Genomic DNA, 22,588 nt, shown 5'->3' on the forward strand with positions numbered 1-22,588 from the left:
GGTCCGTGTTCGTGCATGTTCGTGCCTAATTTTTTAGGCACGCGCCCATCTCTACTCCAAAGCATAATTTCAGTTATATATCTGCTTATATTGACTTCAAAAGTCATAACCCTAGTGCATAGGGTTATGACTCTAGTAACCCTGCGTTTACCCATGACAGGACAGTTGAGTACATGTATTGATTGTCAAAAACCCAAAACTTCCCTGTGTGACGTAGGCGTCCAGACAACTGCAAAAACAGTTGTAAAATTATGAATGAAAATCGTCGGTTTCTTTTTGTTTTCCGTTGATGTTCTTTTGTTTTCAACACATTTCAATTATTATCTCACTTAGTTTTACAAAAATGTCAAAAATTTGCTAACCCGACTGTCTGTGAAAAAATGATGCAACAGCTGGGAGACAGCCGACAAATGTATGTGTTAGCAAATCAGAGATTTATTTGAAGACAAATTGTCTGGTGTAAACGCCTAGTTAGTCCATAGGCTGAGGATATACAAAGTACCATTAAAATGGGTCACACAGACTCTATGTGCAGAGACTATAGCTCCGTTCCCGAAGTGTTTTAATAATAAAAGTTGCAAAAGAGCGAGCGAAACGCAAACCCAAATGTGTGGTGTAAAAGTTTCTAAAGAGAATGCTATACAGCAACATGTTTGTTTAAAGAGAAGAAACAATTTGGAGTACGGAACGCTTTTTTGCGAAACAAGTGTAAAGGTGGTGAAAAATGTAAGGAAAAGCTGTAGTTCTGAAACACAAAAATTGTCAATAATACTGTGAAGATGTTAGGTAAATATGTATAAATATTCCACTGAAAATGTACCGGGGAAATAAATGGTCTGGTCTATTCGTGTTTTTTAAGAGTAAGATAATGGTAAGTTAGTTATAAGTGTTAGTTATAAGTTATAACGGTAAGTGAGTTATAAGAATAGTAACTAACATCACTTTTTTAATTTCTTTTTCCAAAAAAACTCCTCTGCTTGAGGTTCACAATCGGAGGTGAGTGACTCACCTCGCATATTCAGAAATTATAACTTTTTTATAAAATGTATATATTTATTTTTTCCGCAAATGCATAGTTCCTTACAAATATAGATATTCGAAATAATTTTAACAAAATTTAATCTGCTTAAATTTTTAAAATTTGTAAAAGTTTTGCGAAATAGGTTTGTTTTTCCTGATGATCTGTACTGAGAATTTGGATGGCCTCCACTAAATGATCGTTCATTTCAATTTGTTTCTGCATTTGACTCAAAATCGTTGCCTCGGAACGTGGCAATTTGAAGGGTTGTGTTGAACCATTTAGGCGACGGTAGGCTTTAGCACGATTTTGCCTACGGATGATATTTTCCAAATTTTGATGTTTCTGTAACAGACCAATTTCTATTTCATTTTTGATTTTGTTACTTTCGTCGGTTTCATGTTCAATGAGATTTCTCAGTCGTTTTATATCATTTTCGAGAAGGTGATAATCGGTTTCGAGTTGTGCTATTTGTTGATCGGAAAGTTGGCTGATTTCCGTTTGGATTTGTTTGAGTTTATTGCGCAAATCATTGATTTTGTATTGAATGGTAGTTGAGTTTTGACGAACTTTAAACGGTTTCGATTGTTCGAGTGTCTGTTTGCTCGATGCTGTTGTCGATATTTGTTCACGATGCATGACACAGTGATCTAAATCTTGAATTAGTTTCTCTTGGGCTCTTTTCAGTTGCTGATGCCTTATTTGCATGCGATGAATTTCCGTACGCATAGTTCCCAACTCACTGTCCAGAGCCCCTTCTTCTTTTCGCCAACGAAGAGTTTCTTCAATGAGTTTGTACTTAGTTTCCCAGGAAAGAGACTCTCTGTGTTTATCCAGAACCAAATCTTTATAATGTTCGATTTCATTTTGTAATTCGTTTATATCGTCTTCAAGTTGTAGAACTCGAATTTCCTGATCCTTAATAGAAAAAAGAAGAAAATTTAAAAATAATGATCATCGATATATGTATGTGTAAAAATGTACATTAGAGTCTTACAAAAAGACATTTTTTATGGTTTTATCGAAAAACCATAAATACCAGAGATCCCCAGAATTCAGAATTCAATGGTGCTACATATGTAAAAAGGGTTTAATGTATGTACCATATTAACTATGCAATTTTTTCAAATCAAAAGTGAATCAATTTATGTATATTTAACGCTTGTAGAGCTGTTGTACATTTATTATTGTGATTTTATAACTTTCCTTCTTGTGATTTATCTTTAAATTTAAAATAAGTTTGATGAATTCTACGAAAACGTTTTGTTTCACTGGCGCCCAACGTGGAGCGATATAAAACGACGGTTCATTCATTTCACTTTGAATAAAATATGTCAAATTCAGGCTTCCTCACATTCATGTAATCGATAATAGTGCATCGATAGAACCTACAGAATATCCACTCTCCGTTTAAAGCGCCCCATACACTATCAAATTTTGATGTCAACAGTTGTAGTAGTATGTGCAAATTTTTAAAAATTTGAGAATGTGTGTGTTAATTTTATGGATTGAAGAAAATCAAAATAGTTTTGATTTTCAAAATGAAACCCAATCAATCCGATGAATATGGTTTATTTTGAAAATTTCCAAAAAGCAATTTTGAAAAACAGAACGTTGTGTTTGTGAAGAAATAAAAAAAATTTAAGTCCATTCATTTTTGAGGAAAATTTGAAGTTTTCCGTTGCAGATTGAAGACTGATTGAATGCTTTGCCATACACTTATTAAGCACACACGTGCAGAAGTAGTTCATCGGCTTGGCAATCAAATTTGATAGTGTATGCTATGCTTAAAGGATTCATTGTGTAAGGTTACCCAGAAAGCAAATTCAGGTCTTAGTCTTCTCTTGATGTCAAAAGTTTTTGTAGCGAGGAATGCAAAAAAAAAACAATAAAACTACGAAATATAACATATTGGCACAAAATATTTGGTTTAACTTAAATATTTTTTAAAACAAAAATGTATTTTGACAGTATCAGAAGACATCAGCTGGACTTACACGGTCACCCAGTTATTGCATCAAACATTCTCAAACTACTTTTGTTTGAACGTTTCAAGTCGTTTTTCTCAAAATGACATTTCTGAAAACTCGAAAAAATAATGAAAAGGTATTTTTGACCTGGCTTATCTAGTCTTTAATACTAAATGTTAGGCTTGGCTTGGAATACTTTTGAACGTACAGGGCTGTCGATGGCTGCTTATTAATCGACATAAAGATAACAAATGTCGATCTGCATTCCTAGGATCTTTTGGAATTTGTAGCAATATTAACATTGATATGGCCCAATTATTTCATTGACCTTAGGCTTTAGTCGTTGGCACAATATGACCCTATAGTTTGAGCACACAGCCTAGGTGATACATACACTTTGTCTCTTTTGAAGTTGGATCTGTGGTATCTTCTTCGTCTTCGCTAGTATTGGATACTAAGAGTTTGAACAAATATTATTGCCATAACCTGAATACACGGTCTGTATCTGTTACCAGATTACTTTACATCTCTGCAGGAGGATGTGTCGGTACCATCTTGTACATCTCGGTCCACTCCATCAGGTACCTACCCCATAAAAGTTAAAATCATAGATCAGCTTCGAATATGGACTATATCGGTCTACTCCTTCGGGTATCTCCCACGCATAATTTCGGAAAAGCTTAGTTTAAGACCTGCAACAACTTGTATTAGTTAACCCCATTAGAACGGTATAGGGGCACGTGCATACTTTCTGAGAATCTTTGCATATCGTAATATTTCTGCAAATCGTTCCCTCTAAAGTTAAAAAAAATTCGCAGCAATGACTTTTTTACCCACAGCCTTTACGATAAAAATGGAAGTCGATTAAGCCCTGTCCGTCCGTCCGTCCGTCCGTCCGTCTGTCTGGCTGGCTGGAACACATGACAATTCTGGAACGGAGTAACCGATTGAGCCCAATTTTTAAACTCCTAATATTTTCACCAAACTTTATATCTCTGGTCCGCTCCTTTGGCTACCTCTTTCACAAAAGTTACGAAAAATTCGCCAAAATTGTACTCACGATAACTCTCGAAGGGAGTAGCCGATTTGCCTACGGTGACCAACTAATATTGGAAACAAAAATTAGAAGAGAACGATTTACAAAGTAATATCCCCTTTCAAAATGGATTATGTGGGTCCATTCCTTCAGGTATCTACTCCTCGGAACATCCACAAACGGAGTAGCCGATTTGGTCCAAACTTTGTAGATCGTAATATTTCTTAAAAAATAAATCAGGATGGAATATGACTTATGTATATAGATCCACTCCTCCTCCTTTAGATACCTCCCACACAACATTTCCTATTGCGACGGTACAGTTTTTTGTTGGGGGCAAGTTCATATTTCTTAAGATAATGGACCAAAACCTCTAAAAAACCTGGTCAGTACCAATTAAAATCGCCGATGAGCACGATAACACTGTGCAACATTTTTAAGGTGATCTTGTGCAAACAATTCGAACTGAGGAAAGAAACCCTAGTTGGGTTTTGTTGTGTTGTGTCGGATTTTATGGCCCCATCTAAACATGGTTATATCTCTGAAACCAATGCCAATCTTCTTCTGACCTCTGAAGCAAATTTGTAGATAAGGACAAGAATAAAATATTTGGAGAAATAATTAACTCGAAAAACTACATTTATTGCCTCAAATTTCAAATTTCGCACCGTATCACAGTGGATCCACCCATTGGCCAAAAATAAAAAAATTAATGTCAAAATTTTGGTACAACTTCTGGCAACTCTGATAGCTATGACATGGACCTTTTTAAAAATATATTAGTTTTTGTTTCTTTCGAACGCGATCTTCTTAAGAACAGCTTCAAAAGTCGGAACATTTGACTAATATTTTTTGTTGTGAGTACAGCCTATATTTTAAGTGCAAGTAAATATATTCAAAATATCGCGAAACTAATACGTATAGCAATATATTATAGTGGATTTTGAAGGAGGAGTTATTAGCTTAATTTTCATTAAAAATTGTGGTTTAGCGTGTTGTGGAATTCAAGTTAGCTGCATATTTTCTTAGTGTATTTTGTAATGCCAATTCGATCATATACTTAAATTTGACCTAAGGTTTTAGTCGTGATGCCCACCAGTGCCCACCTCGGGAATAATTTTTCAAAGTAGGTCATGGGTTTAAGATTATTCAGTATTAAAATCAGCTGCCATCTAGTGCCAGACTATAAATGGTGGGTCGCTGAATAAAGCTGCCCTAGAATAGGGTTTCTATGGATGTATTAGCGTATAACTCTGTTATCTGACCACGTACATTAACATAATTGGCTTCAGTGGCAAGATGAAGAAATCTTCTTCTGAATTTGTCTTACGTTGGCGGTACGTGCCTCCCGGAAGAACGCTATAAGATCTATATTAAAAATTTTACCAATTTTCAGACAAAAATTTTGATTTTTTTAATCCGTTAAATTGGTTGGATTTCATGTTGTTTTGGAGATTGTTTTGTTTCCTCAAGCCTATTGTTGCATCATAAGATAATCGGGACCTTTGTTCATGTCATTTTGTATTAACAGCATAAAACAATTCTTACCGTATACCCCCTCCAGAGGGGAAAGGGGGGAGAATGTTACGCTCGTGGTTTCTTAAAACACTCTTCGCAGCAGCACAAAGCTGTAACCGGCGCATTGGCTTGATTTTTACACTCTAAATATTTTTGGCCACTTTCTCCATACAAGTGGATCCACTGTGCGTATCTCCAAAACCGTCAATTTTTTCTGAAAAATATTCCCTGGAATGTAATACACAACTCAGAACATGTCATTGTTGTAAAATGGCTCTATGCCGTTGTTTTCAGTACATTTTTCAACGACGATTTAATAAAAATGTCAATAATGTAGTGAAATCCGAAATGCGAGAATAAACTGTTGGTGTGAACTGTGTTTGAAATACTTGTTGTAAAAGATATGATGCAAAATACCGCCGAAACAACATGAAGTAAGCATTTTAGAGTTTCAGAATGTTCTAAAGAATTGTTGAGAACTTTATTTGGAAGATTTTTGCAAAAGGTTACTTGGTTCAACTCCCAATAGTTTAGCCGATACTGACCCGAATTTCAGCAATTATGTAAAATTTTCTATATTTTATAGATTTTGATGCCATAGATGAAGTTTTTCTTATGTGGTTTGTTCAAAGGATAAGTTCTACTAGTTTAGGGCTACAATATTGCTAAAGACAGCAAGGCCAAATTCCTATTCCTTTCTGAGATAAAGGCCTGGTAAATGCAAAAAGTGTAGATTTAACCCGGTTTAGATGAGGCCATAAAATCCGAACTGGATCTGACAGGACAAAACCCTACTAGGGTTTTTGTAGTCTAAATACATATATACTTTCAAAAAATGCATACTAGAAGTTGTTTGCATTTTCAGTGTTGCATAGTGTAACCTACGAAATAAGCATGCGGATTGAGCGAAACTTTGACTTCACGAGGTCTGAAATAATGGCGTAATAGCTCTAAATCCTACGGTGACCAACTAATATTGGAAACAAAAATTAGAAGAGAATGATTTCCAATGTAATATCCCCGTTCAAAATGGATTATGTTGGTCCATTCCTTCAGGTATCTACTCCCCAAAAGATTGCGCTTTAATCCAAATCAAATTTAATAGGAAAAAGGTAATGTATTCGGAACATCCACAAACGTTAAGATAAATACTTAAAAGGTTTCGATATTTTTATCGGAACGTTCATACGTCCATACGAGGCCACAATATTCAAAGAACCCCTTCAAAAACATAGTTCTTGTGGAAAAGGATATCGGTAGTGTAGCCGGTATTCCATTTGTCCATAGGTGTCTCAATTCACACAGGCTGATAAGCATAAATTTCTAAGTCGATATATAAACCATGTCTGTCCATCCGTCTGTCTGTTAATATCAAGATACATATCACAATATTTAAGATAGAGCTTTATAATTTGGTATAGAAGTTTCTATTACTCCTAATATGTTTGGTATTGAAAATGGGCTATATCGGGCCACGTTTTGATATAGCTCTACTAGAACATTACCTCCCGATTTTCAGTATTTTTAAGGCTTCAGCCACATTTCTTACCAAAATGGCTGAAATTTGGTATTAAGTCTTCTTTGGGGCTACAAAATTTCCCCAACATTTTCTTCCGATTTTCGGAAGACATGGACCTATACAAAAAATGTTTGGTGGAAAGTTTAATACGCCCATCGAAGACTAAATATTAAATTTCAGCTACTTTGGTGGGATATTGAGGCCACAACCTTCAAAATACCGAAAATCGGAAGAAAATGTTGGGGAAATTTTGTAGCCCCAAAGAAGACTTAATACCAAATTTCAGCCATTTTGGTAAGAAATGTGGCTGAAGCCTTAAAAATACTGAAAATCGAGAGGTACCGTTCTAGTAGAGCTATATCAAAACGTGGCCCGATACAGCCCATTTTCAATACCAAACATATTAGGAGTAATAGAAACTTCTATACCAAATTATAAAGCTCTATCTTAAATATTGTGATATTTATCTTGATATTAACAGACAGACGGATGGACAGACATGGTTTATATATCGACTTAGAAATTTATGCTTATCAGCCTGTGTGAATTGAGACACCTATGGACAAATGGAATACCGGCTACACTACCGATATCCTTTTCCACAAGAACTATGTTTTTGAAGGGGTTCTTTGAATATTGTGGCCTCGTATGGACGTATGAACGTTCCGATAAAAATATCGAAACCTTTTGTCAGTATATGTATGTCCACGTCCTGATATAGCCCCATAGAACGGTATCTTCCGATTTTCGATATTTTGAAGGCTCTAGCCACATTATCTTACCAAAATGTATGGTATTTGGTATTTAACCTTCGTTTGGGGTACAAAACTTTTAAACAGAAATTTGTTGGCATATATCCACGCTTTCATATAGCCCCGTAGAACGGCCCCTCCCGATTTTCGGTATTTTGAAGGTTTTAGCGTTATTATCAAAGCGAAATGGATGAAATTTGGTGTTTAGTTTTCGATGGGGATGCAATTTATTCTAGAAGAGATTTATAAGTATACTAGCAAAATGCCGCCTACTTCGTATGCGGAAAAGGAATAATATACAAATAAACAGTATTTAATATGGTGAACACTGAAAAGTTTGATGCACTTATACAGTTTTGAATTGATATTTATTTTTTTTAAGTACTGTTCGTACACCTTTTGTTCGAATTTCAAAAAAATACCTTGTCGCACCTCTTCAGATAATGAAAAGGCTGAGTTAATGGCAAAAACCTTTTCTAACATCCAAATCTCTGCAACAAACAATATAATTACATCAAATATAAATACTCCAATAAACCATATGACCCAATTCGGAATAGACTATTTAGCTGATGGCACTAATCTGAATTCCAATAATACAATTCCCATACGTCTTACAACTCCAAATGAAATAGGTAGTTTATTAAAATGCATCAACAACAAGAAATCGACTGGAGATGATAAAATCCCAAACTTTATTTTACGAAAACTTGACAACAGAGTTTGGTTATTTTTATCCATTTTGTTTAATCATTGTATAAACACTGGTTACTATCCTAGTAAATGGAAAACTTCAATGGTTATTCCCATATTGAAGCCGGGAAAAGATCCCACTAAGGCTTCAAGCTACAGACCAATATCTTTATTATCCTCCATGGGTAAGTTATTTGAAATAATAATATTGAGTCGTCTTAATGAACACATTGAAGACAACAATATTTTAAAAGACTGTCAATTTGGCTTTAAAAAACACCATTCAACAACTCACGCACTTTTAGCCCTTAACGATAAAATTATTGCTGGGCTTAACAAGCGAAGCGCGACTATTGCCGTTAGCTTAGATTTTAATAAAGCTTTTGACACGGTATCTAGAGAAGGCATAACCTATAAAATGCAGAATGTGTATAGAGTCAATACATCCATTACAAAACTCATCCATAGCTACCTTCAAGATAGGAAATTCTATGTATGTTTTGATGACGGAAAATCTGAGTATCAGTCTGTAAGAGCTGGAGTTCCCCAGGGATCTGTCTTGGGTCCAGTACTCTATAACTTGTACCTGGCTGATATCCCACAACCAGAAAATGATATGCTGCTTTTAATATATGCTGACGATATATTGATAGCAGCTACTCACCCTAGAGCTCGAACAGATAACAATAAAGTAAATCGATATCTTATAATTCTCAGGGATTACTTTGAAAAATGGAACCTTTCTATAAATGTTGAAAAGAGTAAAGCAATAATATTTAAAGGAAAGGGCTGTAATTTGTACAAAAACGCCAGAAGGTACATACCAAATGTATCAATAGGGGGTGCGACATTGGCAAATACAGAAACATTAAAATATTTAGGAGTTATTTTTGAACAAGACATGAGCTACATTAGGCATGTGGATTTAGTCATTAAAAAGGGTAGGATAGCTTATCAAAGCTACCAATGGTTGCTAGGGAAAAAACAAAGACTAAATCGAAAGGTAAAATTGTTAATGTATAAACAATTAGTTAGGCCATCAATGAGCTATGCCTTCCCTGTATGGGCATTTATCTCCTCCCACCAAATGGAGAGGATAAGAGTATTTGAAAGAAAGATTTTGTCTCATTGCCTTGGGCTTCGTAGACGGCTAACCGAAGAGGGTTATTACAAAAACCCCTCAAATAAGAAAATTTATGAACTTAGCAAACAATTCAAACTAGATAGATTTGACAGGTTCACAGTAAGAACAGCCATCAATTGCTTACAGAAATGTGGCACCCATTCTAACCAAATGGTGCAAAATTTAGCGATATCTATTGAGGACTTTTATAGCCTAAAAGACGCGAATAAATATCTTCCAGCCATGTGTTTACTACACCTTAATAACACCGGAGGTTTATATAGCTCCTCAGGACAACTAGTATTCTATCATAGAAGGTATAAATCGTATAACACCGAGGATCTAGTATATCAAACTAACCAGTAACAGAAGACTTTATAAAAGTCATTGTAAATATTTCCTTTTTCTCTTTTATTTTTATTTTATTTCTGTCATCGTCGTAGTTATAAGTAATTGTACAACTTGTGTTTTTTCCATTTTCACAAGATTCGAATAACAAATGTCTTTTTTAATAACACATAATTATCTGAATGGGCTGGCCTACCACATAGTTCAAAACAACAAATAAATTGATATAAATCTAGATAAGTATGAAAATACGTTAGATACAAAGTAGAATAAGAGTCTATTTATAAGATATTTTGTAACGAATTTTGGAAAATAAATTGAATTGACCTTGTCGCACCTCTACACTTCAACAGCTGCCTACATTTGAAATTCCAGTCAATGTTTTATTAGAACGGTATGGGTATTTTGAAAATTTTATCCACATTTTTTATCCCCATTTTCCAACCGAATTTTGGTGAGTATATTAAGAACTCCGAAGGACAGATCCGCCGTGAGTCAAACTTCCGCGTTATGGCGTGATGAAGTTTTTGCTAGCGACCCTGTAAGCCATCAGGAATTAGCGTTATATCTTTGTTCACTATTGCTTTATTATTTTTATTATTTTTGAGATGACATGTCTTCAGTCGAATCGAATGTGGATCATTTTCGTAGAGTACCTCGACTTTCTAACTCGCTTCCTGCAATGTCCTTTTCGTCCTTTATTTTAAGAGCCGCTATAAAAGTTCCACAAGATGACGTTTTTCAGCTTCGAAATGTTCTGCAAAAAATGTCGCTCAGAAAATTTTAGGTACGGTTCTCATTGACAACTAATCGATTCATGCAACACCAAACTGGTACCATATTTAGTATTTAGAATATGTAATAGTTTCAAAAATTACTTTCTTATATCCAAAACTATATCCCAACCGCGATTTAGTATTTTTCATATACATAAGTTCGAATTTCCGAAACTTCCTCTCTATCTCCACTCTAAACGCCAAGTGCTATACTAATACCGAATTTCACAATTTCAGCTCTACCCCTTTACACAATAACAATTTGAACCAAATTCTCTGCCATTTAGTAATTTTCGTACACTTATTGTACGTATATCCACAACCACATCCATATCTCAACCCTACGCACCAACAGCGGCTATAATACCAAATTTCCTAATTCCATCTCTATTCATAATACCATTAATACTTTTCGTATGAAAGCACGAATTTCAACAACAGTAATTTCGCATTTCATTATTCCAACTCTATCCCTTCACCCAAATCTAAAATGTACCAAATTTAGTACCATTTACTACTTTACCATTTATTACTTTTTGTACCCATAAGTACGAATTTCCAAAACTACCTCAATCCTGCACTCCATAAGTAATCTTAATTATAAATTTCATTATTCCAGCTCTAGCTGTTCACCCAAATCCAATCGTACCAAATTTAGTACCATTTAGTACTTTCCGTACCCATAACTACGAATTTCCATAACTACCTCAATCCTACGATCCATAAGTAACCTTAATTGAAAAACTGTATCCGTTCATCCAAATCTAAATTGTACCAAATTTAGTACCATTTAGTACTTTTTGTTTCCATATGTCCGAATTTCCAAACCTACCTCTATCCAACACTCCAACAGTAATCTTAATTTCGAATTTCAGGATTCCAAATGTACCCGATCACCCAAATCCAAATTGTACCAAATTTGGTACCATTTAGTACTTTTCGTAGCCATAAGTACGAATTTTCAAAGGTGTCCCAATCCCACACTCCAATAGTTAGTACATTTTTGTGCTTTTCGCACCCTTGTAGGACGAATTTCCAAAAACGCAGCCTTATCGAACGCCTTCGCCCCAAGACTAACCCTCACACAACATTTCAGGTTTCTAGCTTCAGCCGTTTCGTCTGGGCGTTGATTATTAGGCGGTCAGCCACACAAATGAGACCATTGTTAGTACATAAACCCAGGCTTATCGAGCACCTTCGCCCCAAGACTAACCCTCACACAAAATTTCAGGTTTCTAGCTTCAGCCGTTTCGTCTGGGCGTTGATTATTAGTCGGTCACCCACACAAATGAGACCATTTTAATACATTTTAGTGCTTTTCGCACCCTTGTAGGACGAATTTCCAAAAACCCAGCCATATCGAGCATCCTCGCCCCAAGACTAACCCTCACACAAAATTTCAGGTTTCTAGCTTCAGCCGTTTCGTCTGGGCGTTGATTATTAGGCGGCCAGCCAAACAAATTAGACCATTTTTAGTACGTTTTAGTGCTTTTCGCACCCTTGTAGGACGAATTTCCAAAAACCCACCCTTATCGAGCACCTTCGCCCCAAGACTATCCCTCACACAAAATTTCAAGTTTCTAGCTTAAGCCGTTTCGTCTGGGCGTTGTAGATCTGTCAGTCATCACTTTACTCTTTTATATATATAGATGTCCACGTTTTCATATAGCCCCCATAAATGGGTACATCCTGATATTCGGTATTTGTCGGTATAGGTTAACGTCTTCCAATAGCAATAATAGAAGGGTACCTTCCGATTTTCAGTATTTATTATCAAAGCGAAATGGATGAAATTAAAATTAAAATATTCTATAAGAGAATTATCAGTATAGGCCCACTTTTTCATAAAGCTCCATAGAGGGGTACATCCCGATATAAAAAACGTCAACGCAGAAAATTATCAATGTAAGTGATTTTCATCAGTTATGATATTGTAAGAAATAAGCCTTAACGTGGAGGAAGAGCTTAGTACATATGTACATTGGTGTAGTGTTATGACTTTCTTGCAAGCTCATATCCCTGTATCATAGCGTGATGAGTTTCTACATAAGATTACCTAAAATCTTAATTATAAGGTGATTCGGTCAAAAAACGTCACGCACAAAATGATTTTAAAATTTGAATGTATACACGCAGAAAAAAAGTATATGTTAGAAATATGTTTGGATCCAAACAAATATTTGTTTGGGACTGATTGCTTCCTGATTGTTTGTCTTATTTTTCAATAGAAAACGTCATATTTACCAACCTTGAGTTTTTCCACAAGTTCACCATGTTCTTGCTCGCATTCATTTTCAACCGTTTCATGTTGCTGTCGCTTTTTTGCTATTTTGGCATTCAACAATTCCAATTTCGACTGATATAATTGTATTTCTCGATTTAGCTCATTGGTACTGTTTTCCGTCTGTTCAAGATCTTGGTCCAATTTTAAGGATTTTTGTTTAATAACAGATAGCTCTGTAATGGGATGGAAGATGGACTAATTAGGGATATGGGGTAGTTTGCAAGAGTTTAGTTCGATCTAAGTTTACATTGACTTTCGTATTGATTTATTTAGCATACACATACATATGATTTATTCGAGGTAAAATTTATGTACTTACGTTTTCTGGTTATTTGAATTTGATTCATTTGGGCACTCCTCTTTTGTGTTAAATTGACGTAATGATTCTGTAACATTATCCAAAATTGTTGATAGTCCCTTATTTGCTGATCCAGAGCTTGATTCGTTTTTTCCATTTGTTTTATCTAAAAAAGAAAGTTAAAGCCCAATCCATCACAATATGGTCAGTAATACAGTTATTCGTGCTTATAATGTTTCCGCCTTTATGCGAATTTACCTTCATTTCGGTTGGACTAATTTCCTGGCCCTCATTGGAACGTAACAGTTCGTCCAATTGACTGTTTAATTTATCCATGCGTTTCATTTTGATTTCAATTTGTGTTTCTAGCTGTTTTAACTCCGTAGCCATGAAATCGGCTTTATGCTCCAATTTAACTAGTTTTTCGTTGAGTTTCTCATTCTCTTGACTGGTACGGAAATTATTTGCTTTGTAACGTTCCATTTCTAAAAGTGTTTCGGCCAGTTGATTTTGTGCCTGAGCTAAATTAAGTTCCATGGTACGCCTCTCTTCCTGTGAATTGTTCAGTAATTTTAAACGATATTCACTGGCCTTGTCGGTTATCAACTGTTCCTGGGCTAATTTTAGAATATTCTCTTCGGTCAGATATTTTTGGTTGTATTGTTTGTCAATCTTCAGTTGTATTCGACGTATTTCTGTATCCAAAGTGGCACCTTCCATATTCGCCTCCTTAAGATCCTTTTCCGTTTGTTCGAGTAGCATAGGGATTTCAATGAGCTTTTCTTCTAATCCTACCAAAATATCCGATTGGCTCTTGCCTTTTAAGTAAATATATAAAAGTAGCAAAAAGTTCATATTAATTTATAGTCGAAGGGGGTATTACGTTGAAATATTCAAACTAGACATTGAAAAAAGCAAAAATTCCCACAGCGCTGAATATTGGTAGAGATGTAGAGTTTACCAATACAACTAATGTCCTAGAAAAGTCTTCGTCGGGTCAAAACTATGTAGTTTTTGAACGGTCAGAGATATTTTCATAATCAATAATTGAAAAAAAAATGTTTTCAAAAAGTTTAAAATTCGATAACACTCATATAACTCATATAAAACCTCAAATACTTAAAAAAATTTCCAATTGCATAAAAAACTGTAATTTATATGGAAAACACACATTTTTACCCATGTAATTTCAATAAATTAAAAAAAGTGTTATACTGACGTAACGGGACTGGTGCAAAAATATATGGAGTATGAAAGAAGATACTCTCAGGCATCATTCTGCGAATTTGGAACTTCGCTTCAATTTAGTACCTGGGGAAAAATAAAGCAGCTAACATCGTTTAAACACTACGGTAATTCATTAAAATGGTTCTTAAATTCAACAGTCTTACCTACCATGACTGTGTTCATCTGTTATAGTTTCCGAGAAATGGCTATTTATTTCTCCATAATTGTGCAAAATGACGTATTTTCCAAATTTGGGCAAAATTGTCGCTTTTACGAGCACGCAAATTTCTGAACCACTGTGCGGCGGTCGGTTCTATGCACCAGATTGACTCGGAGGTATCTTTGACCAGGGGCTGTCACTTCAACAATTATGTGTTTGTGTTCCTATACTTTTTCACCATGGAAGCGGCAATATATCCCGGAATGGCTGCTTCGAACTCCTTTGGTTCGTGCCGAGAGAGCAAAGAAGATCCCCGGCCTATGGATATGTGGTACCCGGCCTGATAAATTACGTACCCTTCAATTCTCTTGGCTGAGATTATCTTCCGATCATCATAACCTCTGACAACCGTACTTTTCTTACCCATGGGAAAGCGGATTGGCAATTGTTCAGAGATTTTGGCAATCCCCGCCTCAGATCCTTAAGTAGCTGAGAAATTTTCTGGGTCGAGTATCCGAAATTAGACCAAATTTCCCAGCAGAAGCGACGGGACTAGCAAATGATCGTGATGAGTTTCGTCGTACAAACATAAGCGGAAAAAGTGGATAGACTCAGTGAAGTAATGCAACATTGGTACAGGATTAAGTAAATTGTGGGCAACTGACCGGAAGTAGTGCGCGTGTTATTTTAACAGGCAGTTCATAGAGCACCCCGAGAGGAGTGTGGTACTTCGTATAAGAAGAGAGCACAACAATTTACGATGGTAACGCGAAATAATACAAAGCGTTGGGCCACACGAAATTTAAATTGTAATGCTTAAGCAACAGGATAATCCCGGGGACTGACAAATGTCCTCAATCTGTCGTTAGCGACACCAACAAACCGATCTAAAGTTGACGAACTCCGCAAACGTTTTAAGGACCATGATCTGAGAATCAGCACCTGGAACGTTGGCAATCTTTATAGATGTACTCGAAAAATATAACGCCGATATTACTGCCATACAGCAAATGCGATGGATTGGGAAAAGCGTCACTACAACACCTGAAGGTGACGCACTGTATTATAGCTGTCATGACATAAAGCACGAGTTTAGTTGCAGATTTGTAGTTGGTCGGAGGGTAAAACATCTGGTCTACAGCTTCACCCCAGTGAATGACTTGCTACAATTCGGATAAAAACTAAATTTTTCAACATCAGCTTTTGTTCCCACTAAAGACGGGGACGAACAGACCAAAGATATGTTTTACGACCGTTTAGCAGAAACATCTGACCGTTGCATTGCCCATGACATTAAAATTATTCTAGACGAATATCTTTGAAACAACTGACAATGGAATGAGGCTGATAGACTTCACACCTGCAAAAACATGTCAGTTAGCAGTATCTAATTTAAACATATCGGCATTGATAAGGGCTTCTGGCTGTCGCCAAAACTAAATTTTTCAACATCAGCTTTTGTTCCCACTAAAGACGGGGACGAACAGACCAAAGATATGTTTTACGACCGTTTAGCAGAAACATCTGACCGTTGCATTGCCCATGACATTAAAATTATTCTAGGCGAATATCTTTGAAACAACTGACAATGGAATGAGGCTGATAGACTTCACACCTGCAAAAACATGTCAGTTAGCAGTATCTAATTTAAACATGTCGGCATTGATAAGGGCTTCTGGCTGTCGCCAGACCAAAAAAAAAAAAACAAGAAATCAAATTGATCACTGAAAAGGAGCAAACATAGACTCGGACCATCACATATTGCAGCAAAGGTATGTACCCAGCTAAACGTAGCAAATATAGTACGAACATATACAACACAGAAGTTGAACATCGGTAAGCTGCAGCCACAACATATTCCACTCAATTGCCCCAGTTTGCTTAATCAAGCACTCCTAGTCCCGATTACTTGGCAGCATAGTGGCAAAGTATTGTCCACTCCACGCAAAAAGCCCCAAAATCCATACTTGGATACCAGAGACCTCCACCAAGGAACCCCATGCTATGACCAGGAGTGTCGTGCTGCTACTGAAGAGAAAATTGAGCTACAATTAGTAGCAACGCGTAGCGCACGAGAGAGGTATCGGGAGAAAAAGAGAGAGAAGAAACGTGTTTTCCGTGAGCTAAAGACATCAATAAACCAACTACGATCGGGATATTGCAGTCGCCTAAATTCTTATTGGGCGGAAATCGATCGCGCCGTGCAAGACATCTGCCCAGTATGCGGCATGGGTCCGTACTACACCAATCACCTTTTCAACTGCCCCGCCGAACCTACCCATCTAACTCCAGTAGATCTGTGGCTACATCCTATGGAAGAAGCCACAATAAAACGTCTACATACTAATAACACAGCAGGAGACGATGGCTTACCAAGCGAGCTCTTCAAAAGAGGAGGCGATACGCTGATAAGGCGTATGCATCAGCTAGGTAGTACCATCTGGCAGGAAGAACGACGACGGGAACCTGCGCATCCTGTGACCCGTCCACAAGAAATAGATAAAGGCTGACTTTCGTATCGTCAGTTGCTTTACAAATGATTGAAAATCTGCGAAGTATTATGTTTCTTAAAGTGTTAAATTTAAAAATTTAAAAAAGTGTTAAACGGACGGTACGGGTACAAAAGTATATAAGCTGAAAGAAGATACTCTCGGGCATCATTCTGGGAAAACGGAACTTTGTTCCTAAATGTTCCCTAAAAGTTCTGGTCCACTAAAGTTGGAATTTCAGTAAAATTTAGTACCTACACGCAGAGAAAAAAATATGTTTGATCCAACAATATTCCAAGAGCAAAATATGTATTGTTAACATATTGTTGGATTCCTCATGTAGTATTGTAAATCCAAAAATAGTTTGTGTCAACTGAACAATATTTCTTTCTTTTCTTCGAAAATTTGTTTCTCTTCTCTCGCTATTCGATGCCGTGTTGAAAAAACAATTTTGGTGAGTTGTGGTGTGTTTGTATGACATGCTGCCTTTATCTTTGTTTTTGTGTGTATGTATCTCAACAATGAGACTCTTGTTTTAATTTTTTCTGTTTTGTTTCATTCTTCTTTCCTTTTCATGTTTGTTATGGTGTTTAATTATTCCTTATGTTGTGGTGGGTTCTTGTGGCTTTTTGTTTGTCTTTGTTGTCAGCCAATGCAGCAAACCATGTATTGTGTTCATCAATGATTGCAATATTATACGCGACATTTATATCCAAGTTATGCGAAAAGTGTATATGAGAAGTATATGCACTCAAATCAAAAATTTCTGGGCTGGTTTTCTGTATTGACAATACTTTTTGTAAACAAAATTAGATTATGATAGTTCCTACAATCGGTATTGTTAACGATTTTAACAATATTGCGGAAATTCGAAAGTTGTTTTTGTTTTCTATGTTTGGAACAAAAGATGGTATTTTTGGATTTGGATTACAATGTTTGAGCAAAACAAATACATTTTTGGAACCAAAACATATATTTTTGTTCCAACAAAAGCGAAAAATATTTTTTCTCTGCGTGTAAGGAAAATACAATAGCTCACTTCATGTAAACGCTACGGTAATTTATTGAAACGATTTTTAAAGATAACAACCCTACCTACCTAAAAAAACAATATCTATTGTAGTTTCCGAGAAATAACTATTTCTCCAGAAATTTGCAAAAATTACGTATTTTCCAAAATTGCGAAAATTAAGGTCGTCTTTAGGAGCACGCCACGCCCACACCTTCCAATATTTTGACCTAATTTTTTGGTCTCCTTAGTTTCAATATGTCTACTATCGAATCCCATATAGAAATTAACAATCGGTGACGACAAAAAATTGTGGTTTTGGCCAGGAAAATCGATAGCAAAAATACGAATTTTTAACGCAGGTAAAAATCAAGCATGTATTCTTTTTTATTTCTGATATATTTAGTTGCATTTTCGAGGTACAATGTATGAGTGTGCAACTGAAATATTTTAACGAAATTTAAACAACACAAGGCAACTGACGATACGGAAGTCAGTCAGACTGACTGTGTGCTGTAATTATAGGAGCTGCCTATTGTGTGCGATATTGTACGACTAAAGCCAATGATCAACGAAATAATTGGGGCATACCAGCGCGGCTTTACACCTGGCAAATAAATTCTGGAAAAGACAGCCCCTTAGGTTGAAAGGTATTCCAAGCCATGTCTGAATTTGGTACCCTGCAGAGCTCATCCGGCTTTGTAGGATGACTCAGTTAAAATAGGAAAGAACTACTCGAAAAGTTCGGTACCAAAACAGGTTTCAGACAAGGAGACAGTCTTTCGTGTGAGCTCTTCAACATCCAGATGGAAAATGTTATACGAGATGTTAACGAGCAGGAAAAGAAGTAACTAATAAAAAAGTCGAAAGAGAATCTACTAAAGTGGGTGCGACAGAAAATGGCGGCAAGACAAAGCTAAAGGCATCAACGAGAAATGCGTCCATAGACACGAACCAACTTCGTCTACCTCGGGACCGCCATAAACATTTTGGCTTAAGTAAGCAGTTTAAAACAAGGCCACATCTCGTCAAACAAAAGTAACACTTTACAAAACACTGATGGAAGTGTGGATACTTGCGCAAACAGATACGCCAGTGCTTTGTGTGTTTGATAGAAATTCTTTGAAAGATCTACGGGCCAATATGTGTTGACGGTGCATATCGACGTCGTATGAACCACGAGCTATAATATGGGCCGCATGGCGGTACACGCAGAACTGGAAGTCCAAAGCTCAGATGAAGTATATAAGTGGAGATTTTTTTCTTAGTTCGGTTTACAGGACACATGTTCTGTGGAGGGCCAACTAAGTATCTATTACACAGTGACACAAAATGAGACGAAATCCGTTTCAGACAATTTGTACTTGATTTAGCCATGTCCGTATGTCTGCCTGGCTGGCTGGAGAGCACGATAACTCCCGATCTGATCAACCGATTTGGTCCAAAATTTGGTCTTCGTCATATTTTGTCCAAACTTAGTTTCAGTTCGAAGATGGACAATACCTGTCCACAACTTCCGGTACTTCCACCCAATTCACATACATAGGCTGAGGGCATATCTCTATCGGCAAAGCCGACTGATACTTTTTTACTTGTTTTTTTTTTTTTTAATACTTACACTCTCTTCTTAGTAATGTATAATCATTCGACAATCTTTTCTTAAATGTTTCCAATTTCTCATTGAGTTCCAATTCTTTTCGTATCTGCTTTTTGATAGCCTGAATGCCGGCGGTATTTAATTTTATAGCTTCTTTTTCCTTGCTAAAAAGAATAGAATAAGGGAAAATCGATAAATCATTACATGCAATATTCTGGGGCAATGAGTAGAAACTATGCCATACTTAATAGCTTCCTGGACCTGATAAAGTATACGATCTCTTAGAGATATTGCAACAATGACCTCTGACCATGCCTGCGTCAAACGCTTATGTTCAGTTTCTAGTGCTTCCAAATCAGCATTAGCATTCGCCACACTCATATTGAGTACATCCATAACTTCCTCCATATCCTTAACTTCATTTTGCACCATTTGCAATTCTTTTTCGCTTTTTCTAACTTCGACATCCAGATGATAGAATAGTAGATCGGATTTCTTCTTTTCTTCGGATAGTTGCTGTTGCAATTGAGCATCTCGACTTACAATGCGTTTTGCATTTTTCACTTCATCCTCAACATCATCGGCCCACTTGCGTATATTCCTTTCCAATTCCTGCATATTTTCCAGTTCAGACATCCGCTTGTTGTATTGAGTCTTTTGCTCCTTGGTGACTAGTGTCTTCTTGTCATATTCGTCTTTGAGCAAACGTATTGCTTCCTCTTCGTGGAGACGCCTTTGGACATTTGTTTCTATTTCTTTGGTAAACTCCTCCAGTTGATTGTTTTGGCGTTCAATTTCCTCCTGCATATCATATAATGTTGAGCCCTGTTCTTCGCGTTGTTGTTCCTTTTGCTTAACCGAATATTTGATTTCTTCAATTTCATTGATCAGTTTATCTCGAGTGCGAAGTAGGTACTCTTTAAGTGATTGTTGGAACTTCTGAAGCAAAGGATGATCGGGTGGCAAGAGGGCCAGAGGCACTTCGTCCGTAGCGTAATTTTTCTCAGCTTTGTGTTCTTTATCCGATTCGCATGATTCTCGGCGAATGTTATCTCCATCACTTCCGTTCGTATTTGCATCTTCGAGGCCGCCATTGACAAACTTTTTGTTGGATAACGACATTTCACTTCTTTTCGGATTCAATATTGAATTAAAAATATTTTTTCCACAAATACACTTCAAATAAGTCTGAAAAGTCACAAGCCTTGTCGGTTCATATACTTATTGACAACTTATTTAATCCTTGTAAACAATCCAAACAGGTTGTCATTGGTAACATCAACTGATGTCTTAATTTATTTGTCTACCGCATGTACATAGTATGTGCCTAAGCAATGAACATTTACCTAAGCCACCCCTAGATTCCAGGAAGGCAGCTGCACTTTTTAAACATTTAATGCTGTATGCATCTGCTGCGTTTTTCTTACAACTCTTGACTGATATTTTGAAATGGATATTTGAATTAAGAACGTTTAATTAATTAACTAATTAATTTTGATCCCACTAAGGCGGAAAGTAGTCATGGCGCCCCTATCATAGAAGTGTTGTATTCGAAATATATTTTGAGGATAATAAAAGCACAGCTTTCAGGACGAAAAGAAAAAATTTACGATAGAAGGCCAAAAAAAGTTGTTTTTAATATTTATAAATAAAAATCAAATGTCGTTCATTGGTAATTGCATCAGTTGAGAACGGCTGGACCGATTTGACTAATGTTGTGTTGAAATGTTCGCCATAGTCCAACTTAGGTTTTTTTAAATATGTTATATCTACAAAACTACTGAACTAATTTTGCTGAATTTTTCAGGAAATGTACAGGGATGGACCCGTTGAAAATAGGTATATATTTTATAGAATTTCGGAGGGGCGTGTAACTCCCAAATGTCCTATATTTTTAAAACGCTATATTTGCAAAAATTACGAATGTATCGTTTTGAAAATTAATTTGCGAGGCTGGGGTGGTTATGCCTCCGGCCTTACTTGGGCCCTAAAGACGCCACACACCACTTTTTTAAATATGTTATATGTAACTACAATACTGGGCAACACCGTGGTGCAATCGTATGCACACTCGCTTTCACGCTGTAGGTCATGGGTTCGATTTCCCGGCCAGGTGACATCAAAACTTTTCAACGGTGGCAAAATACCACTCAGTAATGTTGGCGACATTTCCTGAGTATTACAGCCATGTAAAACTTCTCTAAAAGTGGTGTATTAAGACACGCCGTCGTCTCGGCGATAAACAGCAGGTCCCATGGGATTTTTGTGGAACAATTATAATATTATTTTAACTACAACACTACTTAACGAATTTTCATGAAAATTGTAGACAATGTTTAAATTTGTCGAAGGGGGAAAACAAAAACTATATTTTGATGCATTTCGGAGGGGTGCTCTCTCTTTGCCCTATTTATGCCCTACCACATTTTATTTATTTGTGGAATATCTGCACAACAATACAAAATCTTATAATTACGGTACAGGCTTGATTGTAATGTATAATTTATCTAATTAGTTAATTGATATAATTATATGGTTAATTTATGATGATAGTACAATTCATCATAAAATTATATTAAAATTACGTTAAGTTTAAACAAGCAATTTGAACAAAAATTTAGTTAGTATAATATTTGAAAAGGTTTTTTTAAGTAAACGGGTTGCTGATGGTTTGGAAGAGTGTCCCAAAAACGTATGGAATTAATATAAAACTGCCATTCTGACACAAGGCTTCGCCTTCTTAATGGGATTAGCTTCCTGCCTCTGTTAGA

The 22,588-nt window shown here is 36.3% G+C and overlaps 1 protein-coding gene across 1 annotated transcript; it reads right to left on the reverse strand.

The window, feature by feature from the left end:
- Positions 1 to 1,032: 1,032 nt before the first annotated feature.
- On the reverse strand, positions 1,033 to 21,097 carry l(2)41Ab (lethal (2) 41Ab). The gene is made up of 6 exons (XM_073965917.1): positions 20,062 to 21,097; positions 19,839 to 19,981; positions 13,594 to 14,153; positions 13,357 to 13,501; positions 13,002 to 13,210; positions 1,033 to 1,936 (listed from the first exon to the last, which is right to left on the reverse strand). The coding sequence occupies exons 1-6, from the start codon at positions 20,937 to 20,939 to the stop codon at positions 1,127 to 1,129; spliced, it is 2,745 nt and encodes a 914-aa protein (XP_073822018.1). The 5' UTR covers positions 20,940 to 21,097; the 3' UTR covers positions 1,033 to 1,126.
- Positions 21,098 to 22,588: the final 1,491 nt, after the last annotated feature.

Source organism: Musca autumnalis, unplaced genomic scaffold (assembly GCF_047663935.1).
Source record: "Musca autumnalis isolate F117 unplaced genomic scaffold, ASM4766393v1 scaffold_2, whole genome shotgun sequence".
Classification (NCBI taxonomy): Eukaryota; Metazoa; Arthropoda; class Insecta; order Diptera; family Muscidae; genus Musca; species Musca autumnalis.